Here is a 20,365-nt window from a genome sequence, read left to right as displayed (position 1 = left end):
CTTAGGGTTGTTTTAGTTTGAATAATGTTAATGATTTGCAGCATTCTTTCAAATTGTTAATCACTTTCTCTTCTTTTGCTCTTATCTGTTGATCTATATATATGTTTTAGTTGTTCATGTATCTTGTATACAAAACCCCTATCAGACAAATTTTAAAAAAAAGGAAAAAAGAAAAGTCCCCACTCCTGAATTTGGATTGGTTTTCTACTTTCATTAATTTTGTTTTCATCTTCCCTGTAGTCAGTTATTTATTTTATATTTTGCAATTGCCTTTATTATTTTCTAAATAATAAATCTCAAGCTGTGGAAGAAATATTTCTTTTCTACTTAAAACAATTATATTATCTTTTCATATTAAAATCACATATCCACTTAGAATGTATTATGCAATGGTACAAGGTATAGCTCCAAGCCCAATTTTTAGCAGATTGTTTTTCCACTTTTCCCAGCAGTTATTTGTTTTTAAATCATAAAAATAGAGTTCTTTTCTTTGTAATTTATCTTTTCTAATTGATGGAAAATTGCATATTTAAACATCATTTGTCTATAATTTTCTTTTTTTTTCATCCTGCTCCATTGATCTACTGTTAATTTTAAATGATTACTAAAAAGATTATTTGATTGTTGCGATATAAAATAGTTTGATCTTTGAAAGTGCTATTCTTCCTTCATTTCTCCCTCTCCATTATTTTCCTTTATATTCTGTACCTTTTCTGTTTTTTCCCAAATGAATTTGTAATTATTTTATCAATTTCTATAAAGTATCTCTTCAAATTTTGATAGGTTTAGCATTAAAACCATGATTAAAGATCAGTAATGATGTGATTTTTATTATATTGATGTGATCTTGACATGAGCTATAAATATTCCTACAGTTTTTAAAGTTATTTTTTAAAGGGTAATTTGTAATGAAGTCTACAGTTATTTTATGTGTTTTGATATAGCTACTTTAAGAAATTTGCATTTATTTGGAATGGAACTCTTTTTATTTTTGCCTCTTGAATTTTGTTTTATGTAGAAATGTTAATTTCTTTTTGAAGTTTTATTTTGCAGTCTGTGATTTTGCTGATATTATTAACTGTGAAAAATTGGCATGCTTTAGAATTTTTTCTTAAACTATCATGCATTAGCCAATAATAATTTTATGTCTTTACCTATATTTGTTATGAAGGCCATTTCTAGTACTGTATCAAATAATCGATTAAATAATGGAAGGGGCAGTGGGTATCTTTGTTTTATTATAATTTTTTTTTGAGGAAAAAGCTTTTATATGCTTTCATTGTATTTGATTCTATGGTTTTTTTTTTAAGTTGGCTATGTTAAAATAAAAAGGCTACCCTTTGTGGAGTTGTATTTTTAAAATTTAATTTGGACTTTGTGAAAGGCTTTTTCTACATCTGTTGATACAATATGGTTTTATATGGTTTTGCTTTTAGTTTGATGAATTTTAAAATTTATTTTAATTTATATATTTTATTTATGTTGAACCATTCTTGCATTTCTGGTTATGATAAATGATTTCTTGCATGAATTATTGACAGGTGTTTTTTTTTGGGGGAAGAGAATTTTATTAAAATTTTGAGTCAATGTTCATTAATGATGTTGGTCTATATTTCTTCTGTACTTTATTCCTCACTTGGTATTAGGAATAACTGCATCAGAAAATGAGTTTAATTGAATGTTTTCTTAAGTTTTGAGAATAATTTGCATATTAGTGGTACTAATAGCTCTTTAAAAGTTTCATAGAATTCATCTGTGAATCTTTCAGGAACAGAAATAATTTTCTTTGGTAATTCTTTTACAGCTAGTTCTAATTCTTTTTCTGAGAATAGATTACTTAGGGTTTTGTTAGAGATGTTACTGTAACTCTAAGACTCTTTTAAATTCATTGTTTTGGGAGCCAGATAGACACTATTATATTGTTGAACATTTAACAAAGGAGACTTTCTCCCTAATACAACAAGAATATCCAAAAATGATACAGAGGCAGTCTAGATGCAGTTCCCCATCATATTGTAGAAATGATTTTGGTCAGTCGTTCATCAAGGTTTGGCACATTACATGGTCTTAAGACCGTCACTTAACCTAAGCTATAAATCTTTGATCCTAAGATACTATGTTACATTTTTATTTTTTAAGAATAATTATAGCATGTAAATATATTTAAATATTTTGGTATGAAATTCTTTTAATCTTTGAGTCTTCTAATTTTTTTTTCAATTTTGAAGAGACCTTAGAGGTCATATATTCCATCCCCTTTTGATATTAGTTTTCCCTTCCATAATATTTCTAACATATGGCCACTCACCTTAAACAATTTCAAAGAGAGAATAGGCTTGCCCATAAAGGCTTCCCCTTCTCTGCTCCTTTTTAAAAGATCAGTTTGTGAAGGTTTCTTTCTTTGAACAAAATCATTGTTATCCCTCAAACTTAGAATAGGGTCATGGATTTAAGGTGAAAGGGATCTTAGATGTCATCTTGTATTATCCTATCATTTTATATATGTGGTAAGTGAGTCATGAAATTATTTGTCCAAGCTCACAAAGAAAGTAAATGATGGAACCAAGATTGGATCCCAAATTTTCTCTCTCATGATTCAATGCTGTTCTTTTTTAGTACTGTTCCAATGAATGTAGTTTTACTCTCAAAGATCACATAGAAAAAGTTTGTCTTTTTCCTTATCATCATAAAGGTATTGTTAGGGACTATCAAATTCATCAGTGAAACGTGTATGTATGTATGTATGTGTGGGTGTGTGTGTCCCTTTAATAGAATAGTTGCTCCTTGAAAACAAAGACTTTGCTTTTTTATTTGCATCTATCTTAGTGCTTAGCACTATGCTTTAGGCATAGTAATAAATATTCTTACTCATTCATTTACTCATTCTCTTGCTCACTTCTAGATCTCTTGGTCTGCTAGATTTTTATGGCAATTTATAGAAGATGATGGTATTTTTCCACATATACCTTTATGTATTTTTGTGCTTTGTTTTTCTTTTGATTATCAAATCTGTTTACTTTAATATGGAGCTTTTAGGTGTTGCTTTTTTAAAACCCCTCAAGTCTTAATTTAATTGTTTTTTGTCAAATATTATTTTTTATTATATTAATATTCTATGTCTTTCTATGGTGGGGGTGATTTATGGATAATTCTTTTCTTTAAAAATATACTGTTTTGTGATAGTTATAGTAACAGATTTTTCTTGTGCTTCTATTCTATTGTGTGCCCTTTATTATTTCTTTGCAACCCCTGTTTAATATTTTTGAATCATTCTTTATAAACTTAAACGTCAATAGAATCAGTTTTCTACCTACTTATATTTAGATAAATTGCAATATACAAAGTCTCATAATTTCTCATGTTCTCTTAAATATGCACCAGCATTATTTGCCTGTTCTTTTTCATTCACCAGTTCTTCTGCTTTCCTTTTTCTTTTTGGTTAGCATTTTTTCATCAAAGTCTTTCCATATTTATTTATGTTTTCCATAAATTTATCTTAATTGCATTGGAGAATTCCATTACAACAATGTGTCACAATTTATTTAACCCACACTCTTATTATTAAATGTTTAGATTGCTTCCATTTTTCCCTATCACAAACAATGCTGCTATAAAAATCTATAAAGATATAATTCTTTTGTTTTGTTTTTGATTGCATTACGAGGATGGTAATTCAACCATTTCATTCAACAATGGGATTACTGAGTCAAAGAGTGTGATTATAGTTATAATTTCTATTGCATACTAACAGATTGTATTCCAAATATATTTCTTTTTTACCTGTTATTTTTACTGCGACTAATCCACCTTATAGTTTCTTTTGGGATGGAAAATACTTTGTAAATTGTGTGTGTGTGTGTGTGTGTGTGTGTGTGTGTGTGTGTGTGTATTTTCTTTTGACTGTTAGATTTCAATTATGTTCTAGAACTTTTAGGAGGTTTTTTTTTTTTTTTTTTTTTTTTTGCCCCTTAAGTCTGAATCTGATTCTTTTTCTTTGTTAAATACTTTTACTTTGTGGGTGATTCATGAAGAGTTCTTTCGTTTAAGAATGTGCTATGATGCCATTGTAATTTTTAGTTACAAAAATAAATCTTTTAAAAATTTTTTCTATTTTCCAATATTTTCTTATTGCATCTCTCTCTCTCTCTGAAAGAAAAATAGTGATTGCCCCATGTAATCTTGATAGCAGTAACATTATTATAATTGTAGATATGATTTATTTTCTTTCTAAACGATGGTAGAAATTTTAATAATTAGTGATACATGTGATTTTTCTTTGCAAGTTAAATCTCACGAAACTAAATAAGGTTCAAAATCTAACAAGATTCACTAATCACGACATTAAATTTCATGTTGCATGTGAAAGTCATTAAAGTTCTAAGAAATAATATTTAAGATGATATGCTCTATCTCCAAGTTTTGTACATCTAAATCTCTCCTAAGTAATTTGAATAGTTTTAGCCATGGTATCTGAACTGTGAACTAAAAAGTTCTTTCCATACTAATGTAATATTTGGTTATATTTAGTATATATAGTATCAGTTCTACTTAAATTACCAGGCTATTGTAAGGATTTAATAAAAGGTATGAGCATATGGAAAAACTTTTACGATATTCTACAAATGTATATTACTGTTTTTGCTACCAGCATTAACAATACCGCCATCAATAATATAATAACAATACAAACAACAACAGGTGGTCATTTTCAGCTTATTCTTGGAAGTACAATGCTAATTTTCACATATCCAAAGCCATTGTTTTCTTCTTTTTTTAATTTCCAGGGTTTAGCAATGTTCCTGATTCATTGAAAGCTCTTAAGTTCTTGTTTACAAACTATAATTAGGTAATCAAAAGTTTGGAAGTAACCTTGAGGATGACCTATTCTAAGCCTGAATAAGAATTCCATCTCCAACATATCCACTGAATTGCTATCCATTCTTTCTTTGAAATTCTGTAATAATGAGAAAACCAATACATACTGTGGCTACCTTACTTTCAATTATTTCTATTTATTAGCCAGTTTTTTTTTTTTTTTTTTCATTATGTCCTCATGCTAATTGTCAGTAATTGAGAAACTGATGAAGTGTCAAAGGAAGACTGGGTAGAGTGGATGGAGGGATCTTGTAGGAGCTGAGATCTTATTTGACAGTTAACAGAAGGTTATGGTAGGCAGCTGCAGTTTGGCTCCAGGGAGTCTCAATTTTGTTGTTTTCTGAGCTTCCATGCTGTCTTACTCCTTTTTCAATGTATGTACATAAAGACTCAGAAGGGAATAATCAAGTGGTATGTTTCTTGGGACAAAAAAAATAGTAATATTATTTCACATATGGCAAGAAAATAGGCTATCTCAGCTCTTGGATTATTTATTTGGCATTTGCTCTTTTAGTGAAATTTGATGTCCTCAAAATTAGTACTCTACCAAAACATATTGATGTCAAAAGTTAAGAAAATTTTAAAACTTTTTTCCTCTTTGTTAGTTTCATTCATTTGACAAATGTTAAGTAATAAGAAATTTTATATAAAGAAAAAAAAGAATTATATATTATACCTTGGGTGTCTTTTAGCCATAGGTTAGATTTTTTTTTACAGGTATAAAATTTCATATAGTTATAACATTGCCTTATAAGTCTGTTTTCCTTTACAAATTTCCTTTTCTCACATTTTAAAAATATTGCATTTATGGTCTTTCCCTTTTGTTTAAAAACAGTTTGGTGTCATCAATGTTACCTTGAATCCACTCCTTTTTTCTAGTTGTAGTCAAGCAAAACAAATCAACACATTGACTCTGAAATTGTGTATTTGATTTCTACTTATTTAGTTCTATTTCATCAAATTCTAACAAGCTTTAATATAGTCTAGTATTCCTGCTTATTTTTATATCGCTATTTTGATGGACAGCATTCTAAAAGTTTCTGTTTGTTTTAGTTTTATGTATGTCAGTGGAAGTATTGGTGTGATTATTTCAAAATGAGTATGTTTGTCTCCTCCCTCATCGTTTCCGTCTTCCTCTTCATGTCTGGCTTTTACTTTGTCTCTTAAATCCTCTCTTTTCGACTATCTCTCTCTCTCTCTCTCTCTGTGTGTGTGTGTGTGTGTGTGTGTGTCTGCGCGCACACATGCTCCAATTGTGTTTTTATTTCTTTTTTTCCTAACTAGTTTAGGCCATTGAAGTTCATAGCAGAATATGAAGGTAATTTGGCTTATTTGTGGAAAAGCTGTATTTATATATGCCTAATAAAATTTTGAATTTTTATTTCATTGTTTGCTAGTTCAGGATAAAAATAAATTTTTGCAAAAAGGTGTGTGAAATATTGTACTTCTTCAATATTATCAAAGGATTTTACTGGTGGGTCTTGTTGGGAACAAATATCCAAGATTCTAACAAATAAAACAAACAAATATCTTATATATACCTAGAATACCAGAGGAAAGAGTTGAGATAGATTCTCTAAATGGTAATTAACAAATAACATTTTTGAGCAATTGAGACAGAACCTAAACTCATTCCTTCCCAAAGATAAGCCAGCTTTAGTGCATCATGCTATGTTGTAAACATATGTATGTTTGTAACACCTCCACTTCCTACCTTATGAACACTTTTATTAGAAAGAGTTAGATTTGTAAACAAATTTCATTGCTTGTTAATTTAAGGTGATTTGCTTCTCAGTTGATGTGAACATTTTTTTTTTTTTTTATATGATTAAATGATGTTCATTCTCAATTCTCTGTATTTTTTTTAATCATTATTGTGATTCTTGAGTAATATTGATGGTGCTGTGGGATGTTTTCTTAGGAGCTTATGTTAAAAGAAGTGTATTACTATCCAAATTGGCCCTCAGGTGATAAATAAGTTGTATAGCATTGTAAAAGGGAAGGGGAAAGCATATTTAAATGAATCCCCAATTAATTTCTAAAAATGTCACACTAGCATATGTAGCAATACTCTTGGGGAGTCAGTCTTCTTTTCATGGCTAATTACAACCCTACCCTTCTCCATAGTCATTCATGGCTGCCTCTTCTGGTTTTTGTAAGAAAGCACATATGTTGAAAATATGAAAGTGCGTGCAAATGCAAGTAGATACCCAATTAGCCCCATTTTAGAAGTGCAATTAATATATAGAGTCATGAGAATTTATCTAATTAAGTTCAATTGCAGGTAATGTACTCTGTGAGAAAGTGATACTATTTTTTTGCTTTTTATGAAAGTTGAATGGAAATATGGGTGGAAAGTAAGCATTTCCTTTGGTGTAAGTTTTTCAAATTCATCTCATTTTCATTTTCTTCATTTTTCTTACTCCACAGAGATGGGTAATAGGAGGAGAACATGGATTGTGTGGATGGATTGTCTGATGGGTAGGTGGGGAAGAGTGGAGAGAGATTTCCTTCATATCATTTCAGTGACATAATAATAACAACAAAATAGCTCACATTGATCTATTGCTTTTAAGTTTCCAAAGCTTTTTACATGTTCTCGGATTTTCACAACAGTCTTGTGAGGTAGAAATTCATGTTTTTTCATCTGTTTCATAGATATTTTGAATTAAGAGTTAGAGAAGTTGTGATATGTATATGATTGCATAGCTATAGTTTTAGGGAAAGAGTTAGTACCCAGGTCTTCATGATTCTAAATGTAATATGCTAAAATGTTCATCTTTCATTTCCATTCTGCCAAGTCAGTATTATTACCATGTAGAAATAAGAGCAAATAGCATCAGAATTCCAAAGTCAGTAATTATTTTAAATACTATAGTAGCCATTTCTTAATCTTTTTCCTTTATTTCTTCCTAAAGGTTAACTGTTAAATAATAACTGCTAGGGGAAAAACAACAAAAGTAAAAAAGTAGTGCTTGTGGAAAATTAACACCTCCATTTTCTACCTTATAACCTCTCTTATTATAGACTGTTAGAGATATAAACAAATGTTATTGAGCATCTCATCTTTTCTCTTCATTTTATAGTAAAGTAACTGGGCCTCTGGAAAAAAAGTGATAATTTCAGAAGCTTGTCTTAGTGGACAAAGAGTTGGCATTATGAGTCAAGGAAGGCTTTTTATTTTTTGAGTGTGTGTGTGTGTGTGTGTGTGTGTGTGTCTACTTGTATATACCTAGATAGAGGTAGTGATCATACCAGGTAGTTCTCATAATTGCTCCTTGTTGCTGGTTAAGAATTTTATTTAAAAAAAATGCAAAGAAGCATATTTTTTTTTTCAAACAGAGAATGGTATTGATTTCATTAACTTTGCTGCTTATTCCAAAGTAGTGTAGGATAAATTTCATTATTATCCCTGTTCATACCTCATTTGCAATAATAAAAATGACATCCTACTCTGTACCATTTTAATTAAAATGACTTTGTATTGTGTTTCTAACAATTTGCCAATTAAAGTGCATTTTTTAAGCCCACTGAAAATATTGCAACACTTGTTTTTGTTTTTGTTCTTCTGGCTTTTGCTATGCGTGTTACCTAGGAAACAGCAATTGGGTTGAATTTTATTTGCTTGGTTGTCAGGTTGTCAGAGTTATGGATAAAGTTCTTAACTGTTGGATTGTGCAAGTATTTCTTAAAGTTGGAGAATATTTCAGCAACATTTCTTCTTTTCATTCTCCAGTAAATATATTTTGTAATTTTCAGAGCTGACCTGTTTGAATGAGTCAAAGATTTAGGATGAGCCTGGTATCAAGAAGACCTGAGTTCAAGTCTCTCTTCAGGCACACATTAATTTTTTAGGCCTCAAAGTTTAAAGGGAAGTTAGTGAATTTTCATATGTGGAAGTCCTACTGTCAAAGAAACAGTACATCCAGACTCAACTGCATGCTTTCTTCTTCTTCTTAACGTCTGCAAATTGGAGAAATATTATATGACTAATTAAGTAGTTAAATAGCATAGTAGGGATGGAGTGCTGAGCTTAAATCAGGAAGATTCATCTTTCTGAGTTTAAATCTGGCCTCAGACATTTAGTAGCTATGTGACCTTTTAGGCTATCCTTTGAATCTGGGGCTACCAGAGGTTATAGTCACTGGTTCCTTAATAAGAGGTACCAGGAGTCTATATGGAGCACTCAGTGGTGCAGTGGAGAGGGTACTGGGCCCAAAGTTAAGAAGACTCATCTTGAATTCAAATTTGGTCTTAGACCCTTAGTAGTTATATGACCCCAGACAGGTCACTTAACCCTATTTGTCTCAGTTCCACATTTATAAAATGAACTGGAGAATTAAATTGATTAAATTGAATCAATATTTTTGCTAAGAAAACTCTATGAGGAGTCATGAGGAATCAAACAAGACTGAAATCACTCCACCACAAAAAATAGGGATTGATATCATGCCAAGTATAAAACCAAAGAGAATACTTGCAATGGGGACAACATTATATGAAATTTTTTCATTGAAAAACAATGGGTATAGATATGACATTCCCACAGTGTCTTTCTCTACCAAGCAAGGGTGAATGCAAATATCTTAAAAACAAACAAACAAACAAACAAAAAAAACAGTTGTGATCTCTCTGGAGGGGATTTTAGATGTCATTTAGGACAAAGCTTCTTGCAAATATAGGATTTGTAAAAAAAACAAAAACAAAATTGACAACAGTAAAAGATATTAAATATTCTACCATGATTTAATTCTTTATGTAAAAATAAACAAGCACAACTACTGGGCTTATATCTCAAAGAGATCTTAAAGAAGGGAAAGGGACCTGTATGTGCAAGAATGTTTGTGGCAGCCCTCTTTGTAGTGGTCAGAAACTGGAAATTGAGTGGATGCCCATCAATTGGACAATGGCTGAATAAATTGTGGTATATGAATAATATGGAATATTATTGTTCTGTAAGAAATGACCAGCAGGAGGATTTCAGAAAAGCCTGGAGAGACTTACATGAACTGATGCTGAGTGAAATGAGCAGAACCAGGAGACCATTATGTACTTTCAACAACAATACTATATGATGATCAGTTCTGATGGATGTGGCTCTCTTAACAATGAGATGAACCAAGTTAGTTCCAATAGAGCAGTAATGAATTGAACCAGCTTCACCCAGCGAAAGAACTCTGGGAGATGAGTATGAATCACTACATAGAATTCCCAATCCTTCTATTTTTGTCTGCCTGCATTTTTGATTTCCTTCACAGGTTAATTGTACACTATTTCAAAGTCTGATTCTTTTTGTACAGCAAAATAACTGTATGGACATGTATACATATATTGTATTTAACATATACTTTAACATATATAACATGTATTGGACAACCTGCCATGGGGGGAGGGTGAAGGGGGAAGAGGAAGGGGAAAAATTATAACAAAAGGTTTTGCAATTGTCAATGCTGAAAAATTACCCATGCATATATCTTGTAAATAAAAAGCTATAATAAAAAAAAGAAAAAAAAAAAACAAGCACATCCATCTCATTAGTATGCAAATTAACTTTCATCTTTAAAAAATATTAAAATTTACATATATACACAAATTGTTTCTAAATACATTTCTTTATGATTTCTTATCAGTAAATGTTTGATTTATAAAACCCATCTCAGGTGAAAAGGAAGCCTCATCCAGGACAAATCCTCCCTATTTCCTTTCATTCTTTCAACTGAGGTTGAGTGACTTGCCCAGAGTCAGACTAGTAAGTGTTAAATGTCTGAGGCTACATTTGAATTTAGGTTTTCCTGACTCTAGGAATGGTCTTAAATCATTGTACTGCCTACTTGCCCATAAATCTTTTCATTTTCCAAAGGAAGAAACTGGAAGCCAAAAAGGTACAATGATTTGTCCAGTGATATAAGCAGTAAATGACAGCTATTCTTATTTCAAATTATCTTTCTTTTTTGACTAATGTGATTATTTTATTAAATACATGAATAACTAGATCATCTCAAAGTTTCAAAAAGTAGATCTAGAGAAGTTTATAAAGTTTTATGCTGCTTTAAAATAGGAATAATGGAGCTTATTTTAGTGATGTCTCTTATCTAACTAAATATATCATCTTAAAGAAGTAACACACTTTTATTGGATTTTGTGTAACTGGTCTGCAGTTCAACTTAAATTATAAGTAATTTATATTCCAGTCCTACGTCAGAGTCAAGATAAGTGAGATTTTAATAAAACTAGTAATTTCAAGCATATTTGAGATGAATCCAAGTAGGCATACAATAAAAAAAGTTTAGAAATCCAAATTGTCCCAATTGTTTTTGCTTTAAAAAGCCATTTATCTGAATTATAGACTTATTTGCACTTTCATTTTGTTTTTGGAAACATGACCACAAAACCTATTATACTGCCAAAATATATTTTTTTAAAAATCTCACTTTCACAAAATTTTCTTGTCTCCTACCAGATATCTTCTTCATTACCATCACATATAATCTCCAAGTTTTTTCTCACCATGTTTGTATGCCAGATGTATCAAACACAGCTTCTACCTACATTGTGTCCTAAAACAATCCCAAATGCTGCCCAAACCAGAATAAAAGGGAAATGGGAAATATTTAACCGAATATGTAAAAATTCAATACCTCATAAATAATATGAATATATATATGTATATATACATATATATATATATATGCATATATATATATTTTTTAAGTTAACCATGTGATTGTCAGGCATTTTTATATATGGTTTGGTTGTTCTGTTTCTGTTTGAGTTTGCCACTGCAGTACATGTTCTAAAAGAACCTAATTTATTAGCATGAAACATTGAAAACATTGAGATGTTATTTCAAATCCAGAAAACAGAGAAATAATTTGAAGAATTAGTGGGAAGAAATACTGAAATCCAATGATGATGAAATAATTTTTCTGTATCAAGAAAATAATGATATAATTTTATGTTTTTTATAATTTGGGGGTAATAAACTATAAGGTATAAACACTTGCTACTGAATGTTTATAAATAGATAATATATACAAAGTAGTTTGCTATAGAATTCAACTGCACAAAAGAGAAATAAATAAAGAAATGGTGGCTAATATGATATGATATAGCCTCCTCTTTTCTCCACTGTCTTAAGCCTGTACAAATAGACTATAGGGCCTAGCAGAAGAAGCATGTTTATTTTGCAAAATAAAACAAAATAATAGTAACCTAGTGCTTAAAGAGCAATTTATAAACAGCATCACCTAAAAAAGATACAAGAAGGATTTATTTAGCAAATAAAGAGGAAAATGGAATTTGTCTTGATATCAATAAAGGAAATGAAGAAAAGAATATTAATACCTATAAGCTACGGAAAGCTATCTCTTTATAAAGTACTATAGTTGTTGATGATTAAGCAAATAAAGTAATAATTATAAAAATTAAATATATGCAAATTAGAGGTCTGGGTAATGTGCTTCTTAGCTTCTTGGGGGAATTAGCTAATGAGCTCACTGAACTGGCACTTAGTTTCAAAAAAGGATAGAGTACCGATTAAATACCAGAGCTGTAGAAAAAGAAAATGGTTATGAAGTGCTAGATTGGCACTATTCCAGAAATAGAACTTCAATCTCTAATACAGTTTTAAAGACAAATATTAAAGGCGATTTAATAAGCACCTATGATAGTCTACATGTGATCAATAAGCAATGCACATTCAAGAAAAATAAATCACAATATTGAGATTACAATTGATTGCTTTAAACATTTATTATAGGGCTTTTGAGCCAAAAGGACAAAGTACATAATGTATGACAGATTTGATGCTGGTAGCTACAAAAATGATGGGTAGAAGTGAAATTGACTTGATAAAAGTACTATTAAACAGACTAAAAGACAATAAAGCAAAGTTTTTGTTACAAATTTAAAAGTGGTTGTGACCCTGCACTGGCCAAGACTTTTGTACTTAAGCCCACAAACTCCAGTTGAGGAAGCAGAACAGATTTGGACATGAATTCGTGAATCCCTGAGTTGAAATTAAATTTCAAGCCCTTACCAGTTGTGTCGTCCTTAAAAAGTCACTTGACCTTTAACTTTATCAGTTTGCTCATCTGTGAAATTGGGAACGTTAATAGCACCTATCTCCCTAGGTTGTGGTAAAGATAAAATGAAAAATGAGGGTGTTTGTTTTAAAGCATGAAGTGCTCTAAAAACAGTAGCTTTTTATTTATTCTTTCTCTTCTTTCTATTTTTCCTTTGTCAATTGTCTCAGTGAATAAGATTAGCAACACTTATTTAGGGATCTACAAACTGACATTTTAATTACTTATTCATTTTTGGTGGAAAAATTTTAACCAATGAAGATATGAAAATACAAAGTATATGAAAAAATGTCTTCTCTCTAGACTATGTTGTACAGATAGATAGGCAGTTGAGTGCATCTTGATGGTATATCTGTGTTGGACATTCAATGTTAATAGATAGTAAGTAGAATCCTATATTATTAAAAAGGAAAGTGGGTGAATATATTAAGGAAATTCAAATGTCCTTTTAATAAACCCATCATATTCCCTGACACAGGTACTTTAAAAAAACTAACATTCTTCTTCTGATAAGTCATGAAATACTGCAATCTTGGGGAGCCCATTGAAATAGAGAATCATGGAGAGGAGGGTTGTAGGGCTAACTGTATGTAACATGTAACACAAAAGAGGAAGAAGGAGCAGTATAAAAAAAGTCGTCAACAAAAGAGTAGTAAAAATAAGATGATCAAAGTGAGAGTGACAAGCAATAGATAACTTGCTTACTCCACAAATATGCTTGAAATATCAAGGGAATGTGAGAAAGGCCCCTAGTATTCTGGATTCATGCTTATAGTGAATTTAATGATGGAGATGAGCTTTATTTGAATGCCTGGAGACCATATTCATCTTGATGAGTTCAGAGATGCATTGGATCTATCATCCTATGATAGGAAAGCAAAAGCAAGAATTTTAGAAATGCAACAGACTTGCAGGTACCCAATATAAACTTCTCCTTGTATAGAAAAGGCAGCAGACTTATAGCAGCCAAATGGTTCTCATTGTATTTAGTATCTGTTCTAGAATTGAAACCACTTCTTTTGACTTAAAGGAAAATCACCAGTTACCAGCACCTGTCCTGTAGAATAGCAACCAATATGACTATCTTTCCTTATGATTGACTCTGTCTTAATAAAAACAACAAACAAAACAATCGTCAAATTCAGAGATAATGGGAGATCATCTTGTTCAGATGCTCATTGTTTTAATATTAAATAATAGATAAATATTAAAGAGTATGAAAAATTCTAGTTATACTCAGAAGTTTGTGGAGGAACAGATTTGATCTATTTAACAGTCAAAATGTGCATATCTGTTATTTAATTCTTTTTTCTAATTCATGCTACAACTTATTTAACAGGCATCTTACCTGCAGAGGCAAATCAATATTTACAGTACATTAGTGCCACAGAGAATTTGAAGTCTTATGATTAGGGTTTATTGCTGTTTTATCTACTCTTCAAAGTAAGCACAGACATCAAACACCCTCAGCTGTCATCCTAGATTCAGTGACATTGCTCTGCTCCCATGTGTGCTTCTTCCAGAGGTTTAATTATTGAACATTCTTTTCTTTGTATTTTGTTTTAATATTTCAGGGGACATACTTTGGAAATCTATATATTAAATAATCCAAAGGATTATGTTAGGAATATTCAATTAGGGCATACCTTTAAATCTATTTCTTTTGCCAAAATTAGAGAGAAGCATGTGCTTGTCTAATGCTACGATTGCTTTAAATTAGAAGTTATTTTTAATTATTATAGAGGACATGAGGCTACTGTCATAACTATCTTTCACTTGGGCTTCTCTGGCAACAGTGGGCTGGTAAATTATACATAGGTGAGAAGGCTACATCAACCTTTTTCCAGTACAGAAATGGCTTCATTTGTGCAACCTTTTGTTTGAATGGACAAGGAATCTTCAGAATATGTCAGACATAGTTGTGCCTTATGATTCATTTTGTTGATAAGGTCAAGAAATTAATAGTAATTCTTAGCTGAGATAGGCTTCCAGCCTGTGCTGAAAGATATCATGCTCTGCTTGGTTACTGATGCCCATTGGATAGCTGTGGGAAGTTCTGATCACATTGGAGAGTTTTTAAAGTTTTAATGCTTTCAGGTTTTAGAGTTTGGAGTTGTATTATAGTGTAAGACTGATTCTGGAGAAAGACAGAATCTGGGTTCAAATACTGCCACTGATTCTTATTTTTTTTTCCTGATCTTCAAGTTAATTCGCAAATTTACAGAATTTGTGGTTTTTTTAAAAAAAATTCAATTCATTTAACATTTAATTATTTGATGGATATTTTTTGAAAGCCTATTATGTGCCAGATGCTATACTAAGTGCTAGGGATATAAATAATTTCTGGGGATTCAAAATTAAGCATGGTAAATAGTTACCTATAAAGTTCTCTAAATTCAAACTCCTGCATATATAAAGGTTTTGTGCAGTTAATTGCTTTACCCAGTAGCCTCCCAATCATAAGGGAGAGACTACTAAGGGAATTTAATGGTTGTAGACATTCATATAGAAATTCAGTGGTTATACAAATCCATATGCCAAGTGAATGTCCACTATAAAATAGCAGCCAAGTGGTTGCATATATTTAATTGAAAACTACAAGGGAGAACACAAAACTCTTCATTAATCATCCTGTTTCACTTTTGAATACTGTTACTTGTTAAGAAGTTTTTATTGACATCAAGGTTAAATTTGTTTTCTTAAAACTTCCAATTTACTACTTTAGTTCTACCTTCTTGGTCTTCTCTTTATGTGCATTCTCCATCCCTCTTTTTAGCCAATTCTGATCCCAATCTCCCATATTCTTTTCTACTTATTAGACTATATTGTGTGTATAATGGGTTCACAATGCACATTTGTTTTTATTAAAATGACCAGAATTTGGAATCATTTTCATCTTTGTGGCTATACTACAATTGTTTCCTTTTTTTAGAATTGTTATTATTATTTTTTAATACTGTAACTATCACTTAATAGATTTTTGATGAGTGCCAAGGAATTTGTTAATAAGGAGCCTGATTTGGTCTTTTTACCTGCAGGCATCTTTTGTAGGCTTAATTGTTTTGGAAATTATAGTTATGTTTAGTTTGTGTAGGTTATCTATTTGTGTAGATATTCAGTAATTCTGAATTTGGTATGCTACACTTTTGCTAGACACCTTTTCCAACTGAAACAGAATAATTGTTTTCTAAGCTGCACTGCTTATTCTGCACCCACTTGTGGGCAAGCAAATCCAAGAGAATCATGCCTGCTGTTTGAATTTTTTCCTGGGGCTGAAATCCTATATTAATATGGTCACTTTATTATGCTCTCTGGCTACTGCTTTTGTGGGTACAGCTGTGTCCTTTGTTATTCATATCTCCAGGGGTCTGACCAAGCTTCTGTTTGTTAAAGCTTACCGTTTCTAGGATATGAGGTGCTTTATTCCTCTGTTTCTTAGCTGCACAGTAGAGTTCTCAAAGATCCTTTAATATGGAAACAAAGATACTATAACATGTCACTATTGTGGTTGCTCACAGATGTACTTATGCATTTTCATTTATGAGTTTCAGTTAGAACAACTTATACTATCAGAGAGGAATTAATTTATCTTTTATGACATTTCATTTTTACTAAGGATTCATATTATTCAAAGTATTCAATTCCTGCCTTGAAATATTTAGTGTGATAGAATCTTGTTCAATTCTGCTATCCTATGATTCTTAAAGCATAATTAATACAATTATCCCATTTAAACAAACAAGGAAAAAACAACCCAGGATAATAATTTACATTTGTAGAACTCATTTCCTTTGAAGAGCCCCAAATGAGCTGAGTTTAGTGATATGTGAAGGCTGTTTATTAAGCTTTTCCCTAAGCTTTTAGTGAAGAAAAGGGAAAAAAAAAGTCCATTAGGCATGCCAAAGTGAATCTTCTATTTTCTCTAAAGCTAATGCAATAAATTGGCTGTATCTATATTATATCAATATTCTTTATGTGCATTTTTAAAATACATTGTAATTAGGCTTTTTGCAAGTTGATATATTTGTTTTTTTCTCCCCTTCCCATTCCCCTTATCTCATTGGGTTTGGTCCTTTACTAAGGTTTTATGATGACAGAATCTACTGATGGGAAGTAATCCAGATCTCTGAGATGATTTGACCATAGTTACAAGGGCAAATTATAGTAGCATACCTTCCATTTGCTACCAACACTTAATTCTGTAATATGATGGCTGTTGCACACATATGTCACACATATGTTGACATAAAGCACAGTTTAAATTTCTTTTTTTATAGATTTTGCCTCTGTATGTATCACATATGTATGATTTATTGGCTCTGTCAACTCATGCATTGAACTTTTCTTCTGGAAATTTGTTTTAGTGATTATGGTATTTTAGCTCCTAGATAACTTCTCAAATGTAAACATAGAATCATTAATTCTTCCCTTATTTGAAATTACTAAAAAAAAAAAAGAAAGAGCTCTTCCATCACTTTTCAAGTATGGGTACTATAGTTACTTTATGATCAAACTAGTTAATTTCCCAGAATTTCACAACTAGTTTTGAACCAGAAAAATGAATTTGGGGTGGAAATAGGCACACCAACCTTCTGCATAGTTGTACCCATGGTTGCAATCTCCATTGGTTGAGGATCCCCTTATGCTGATGAAATTGTAGTTCTTCTATAAAAGTTATTTGCATGTCATAAGAAACATTGGTTTTGCTAAATTTAGCGAACATGAAAGAACAGGTGAAGGAAAAAATAAGGAAAGGCTCCTTAGTATTGCAACCCTTCAGTAAAGCATTTTAATATCTTAATTTTTATTCATGTATACTTTAAAATAAACTGTACTTTGGTATTAATTTTAAAAAAATGTACATATTTATACTTTCAGATATGCCTCTTCATGTACGACGAAGCAGTGACCCTGCATTAATTGGCCTTGCAACCTCTGTCAGTGATAATAATTTTTCCTCTGAAGAGCCATCACGGAAAAACCCTACACGCTGGTCCACAACAGCTGGTTTTCTCAAGCAAAACACTTCTGGGAGCCCTAATACTCGTGATAGGAAGGTAAATGCCATATATTTTATTGTGTTAATCAAGCTTTTCTCTTGGATATTCTTATTTGATCTGTGGCTTTAACTTTTGGTTAAGTTCTAGTCTTCTTTATTTTCTCCAAAGCCTTTCTGCAAAAAAACAAAAACAAACAAAACAACCCAAAAAACCTGTTTCATATTATTTAAAAAACGATTACTTGTAAGTTGAAGCAGTTATCCTACTTTGCATAATTCTTATATTTTGTTTTATTGTTTTCTCAGTTCACTTCAGTTGATATTGAGCATGGAAATTAGGACTGGTAGAAACACAGAGTTGAGTGAAGAAAAATGTCTGCTCTCATGGAGTCAAGTAAAAACCCATACTTTGGGAATGATAATGCAGGATTGTTATATTGAAGAGGTGGGAGGCCAGCAGCTGTGAAATCTAGAGAGGAAAAAAATACTAATGGGGAGAATCTGGGGAATCTTCACAGATGATGTGACATTTGAGTTGAGGTTTAAATGAATTCACTAGGCAAAGATGTTTTGAGAGTTACAAAGAACAGTATGAACAAAGACAAAAAAGAGAGAAAGTACCTGAACAGAGTTCTTTAATATGTCCAGAGCATAGTGAACAGAATAGAATTATGCAAAAGGAAAATGGTGCTAGATTGTGGAGGGTTTTAAATGTGAGGGAAAGGAGCTTGAATATTACTTGTTATGTAAACTTTTTGTCTCTTTATAAGTAAAATAGTTTACAAGCACATTTTTTTCTTCTTTTCAATATCCCTGGAATTATTTAGTTCTCTCATAGTTTACCCACAAGTTATTTAATTTTGTTTTAATGTAGTCAAAGCACGTAAGTTCAATTCCTAGTTTTATCAACTGTTTCCTTCTGTAAGTCACTTAACTTCCTTGTAACTTGTAATTTTGTTATCAATAAAATGTGGTTAATTTTGCACTATACATTTCAGAGTTGTGAGACACAATAGTGTATATGTGTTGTTTCCTATATTAATGCCCACTTTTACTAGTTTTATAGTAGTTGATTCATTGGAATCTTGTGCCATATGTACTGTAAGGGGAGACACATAAGGGGAGATTCTTTGCTTCAGTTTTATGTAAAAATTTCTGTAAAAAGGAGAAGATAATAGCAATGATCTTCCGGGGTTTTTTGTGAGGATGAACTGAGATAATTGTAAAGTGCTCAGGACAGTTCTTGGCATCTAGCAAGCCCTTGGCATCTAATATTAAACTATCTTTTAGTATGTTTATTTATATATATATATATATATAAATATATATATATATACATATATATATAGTTTAATATTAGATTAATTAGAAATTATAAATTTCTTATTGGTCACTTGGTTTCTTAAAAAATTTTTTAATAATAGCTTTTCATTTTCAAAATACATGCAAAGATAGTTTTCAACATTTACTCTTGCAAAACCTTACGTTCCAAATTCTCCCTACCCCCATTCTCTTTCCCCTAGTCAGCAAGTAATCCAATGTAGGTTAAACATGTGCAGTTCTTCTAAACATATTTCCACATTACTCATGCTGCACAAGAAAAATCATATCAAAAAGGGAAAAAATGAGAAGAAAAAAACAAGCAAGCAAACAACAACAAAAAAGATGGAAATGCTATGTTGTGATCTATATTCAGTCCCCATAGCCCTCTTTCTGGATTCAGATGGTTTTCTCCATCACTGGAACTGACCTGAGTCACCTCATTGTTAAAAAGAACCAAGCCACTTAGCTTGTTTTAGAAGTATACAACATCTGAATCTTATTCAAATGTATAGCCCTTGAATATTTCAATGAAAAAGGATGAGTCCAAGTAAACTACTATGAGGATTTTAGAAGACCAAAATAGATTTTCTTTTTCTAGAGAAGGCTCAGAAGAAGAGAACTATTATGGTCTGGTAAATAAAGCACTCTAGTAGGTTTTAAGAAAGCCCAAGTTCAAATACTGCCCCCTCAGTATTATTGACTTATAATCGATTCTGTACAAATCACAGCCTTTTGGAGATTCATATGGCAATTAATGTCATAGATGGGGTTATGATTTTAATTGGTAGGAAGAATTTGCACAAGGATGAAACCATAGATACTGGTCATATGAATAAATAAATGAAGAATTTTTAAAGTTCTTACTATGTGAAAAGTACTTTTTGACATATATGGCTAGGGAAAGCCTCATGTACCTATCAGCAAATGAAATGTGCAAATGAGAAATTTCAGTTGATAATAAAGTTGTACTTTTTGGAACCATTTTAATTTAGTATTATACTCTGCAAACATTGAAAATAAGCTATGATTCTTCAGTATACTTTACTCTGAGTTTGAATTTTAAAGAATTTTGTTGAACAGATAT

General features: G+C 31.2%; 1 protein-coding gene across 15 annotated transcripts in view; it reads left to right on the top strand.

The window, feature by feature from the left end:
• Positions 1 to 20,365, top strand: part of PARD3 (par-3 family cell polarity regulator) — a 666,346-nt gene that overhangs the window by 283,309 nt on the left and 362,672 nt on the right. For all 15 annotated transcript variants that reach the window (XM_052000522.1, XM_052000517.1, XM_052000520.1 and 12 more), the window contains exon 4: positions 17,838 to 18,016. In XM_052000522.1, coding sequence (XP_051856482.1) covers positions 17,838 to 18,016 — 179 coding nt within the window. The remainder of the gene's footprint in view (positions 1 to 17,837; positions 18,017 to 20,365) is intronic.

Source organism: Antechinus flavipes, chromosome 5 (assembly GCF_016432865.1).
Source record: "Antechinus flavipes isolate AdamAnt ecotype Samford, QLD, Australia chromosome 5, AdamAnt_v2, whole genome shotgun sequence".
Classification (NCBI taxonomy): Eukaryota; Metazoa; Chordata; class Mammalia; order Dasyuromorphia; family Dasyuridae; genus Antechinus; species Antechinus flavipes.
Note: the sequence above shows the minus strand (reverse complement) of the source record. Positions and strands in the feature narration are given on the sequence as shown.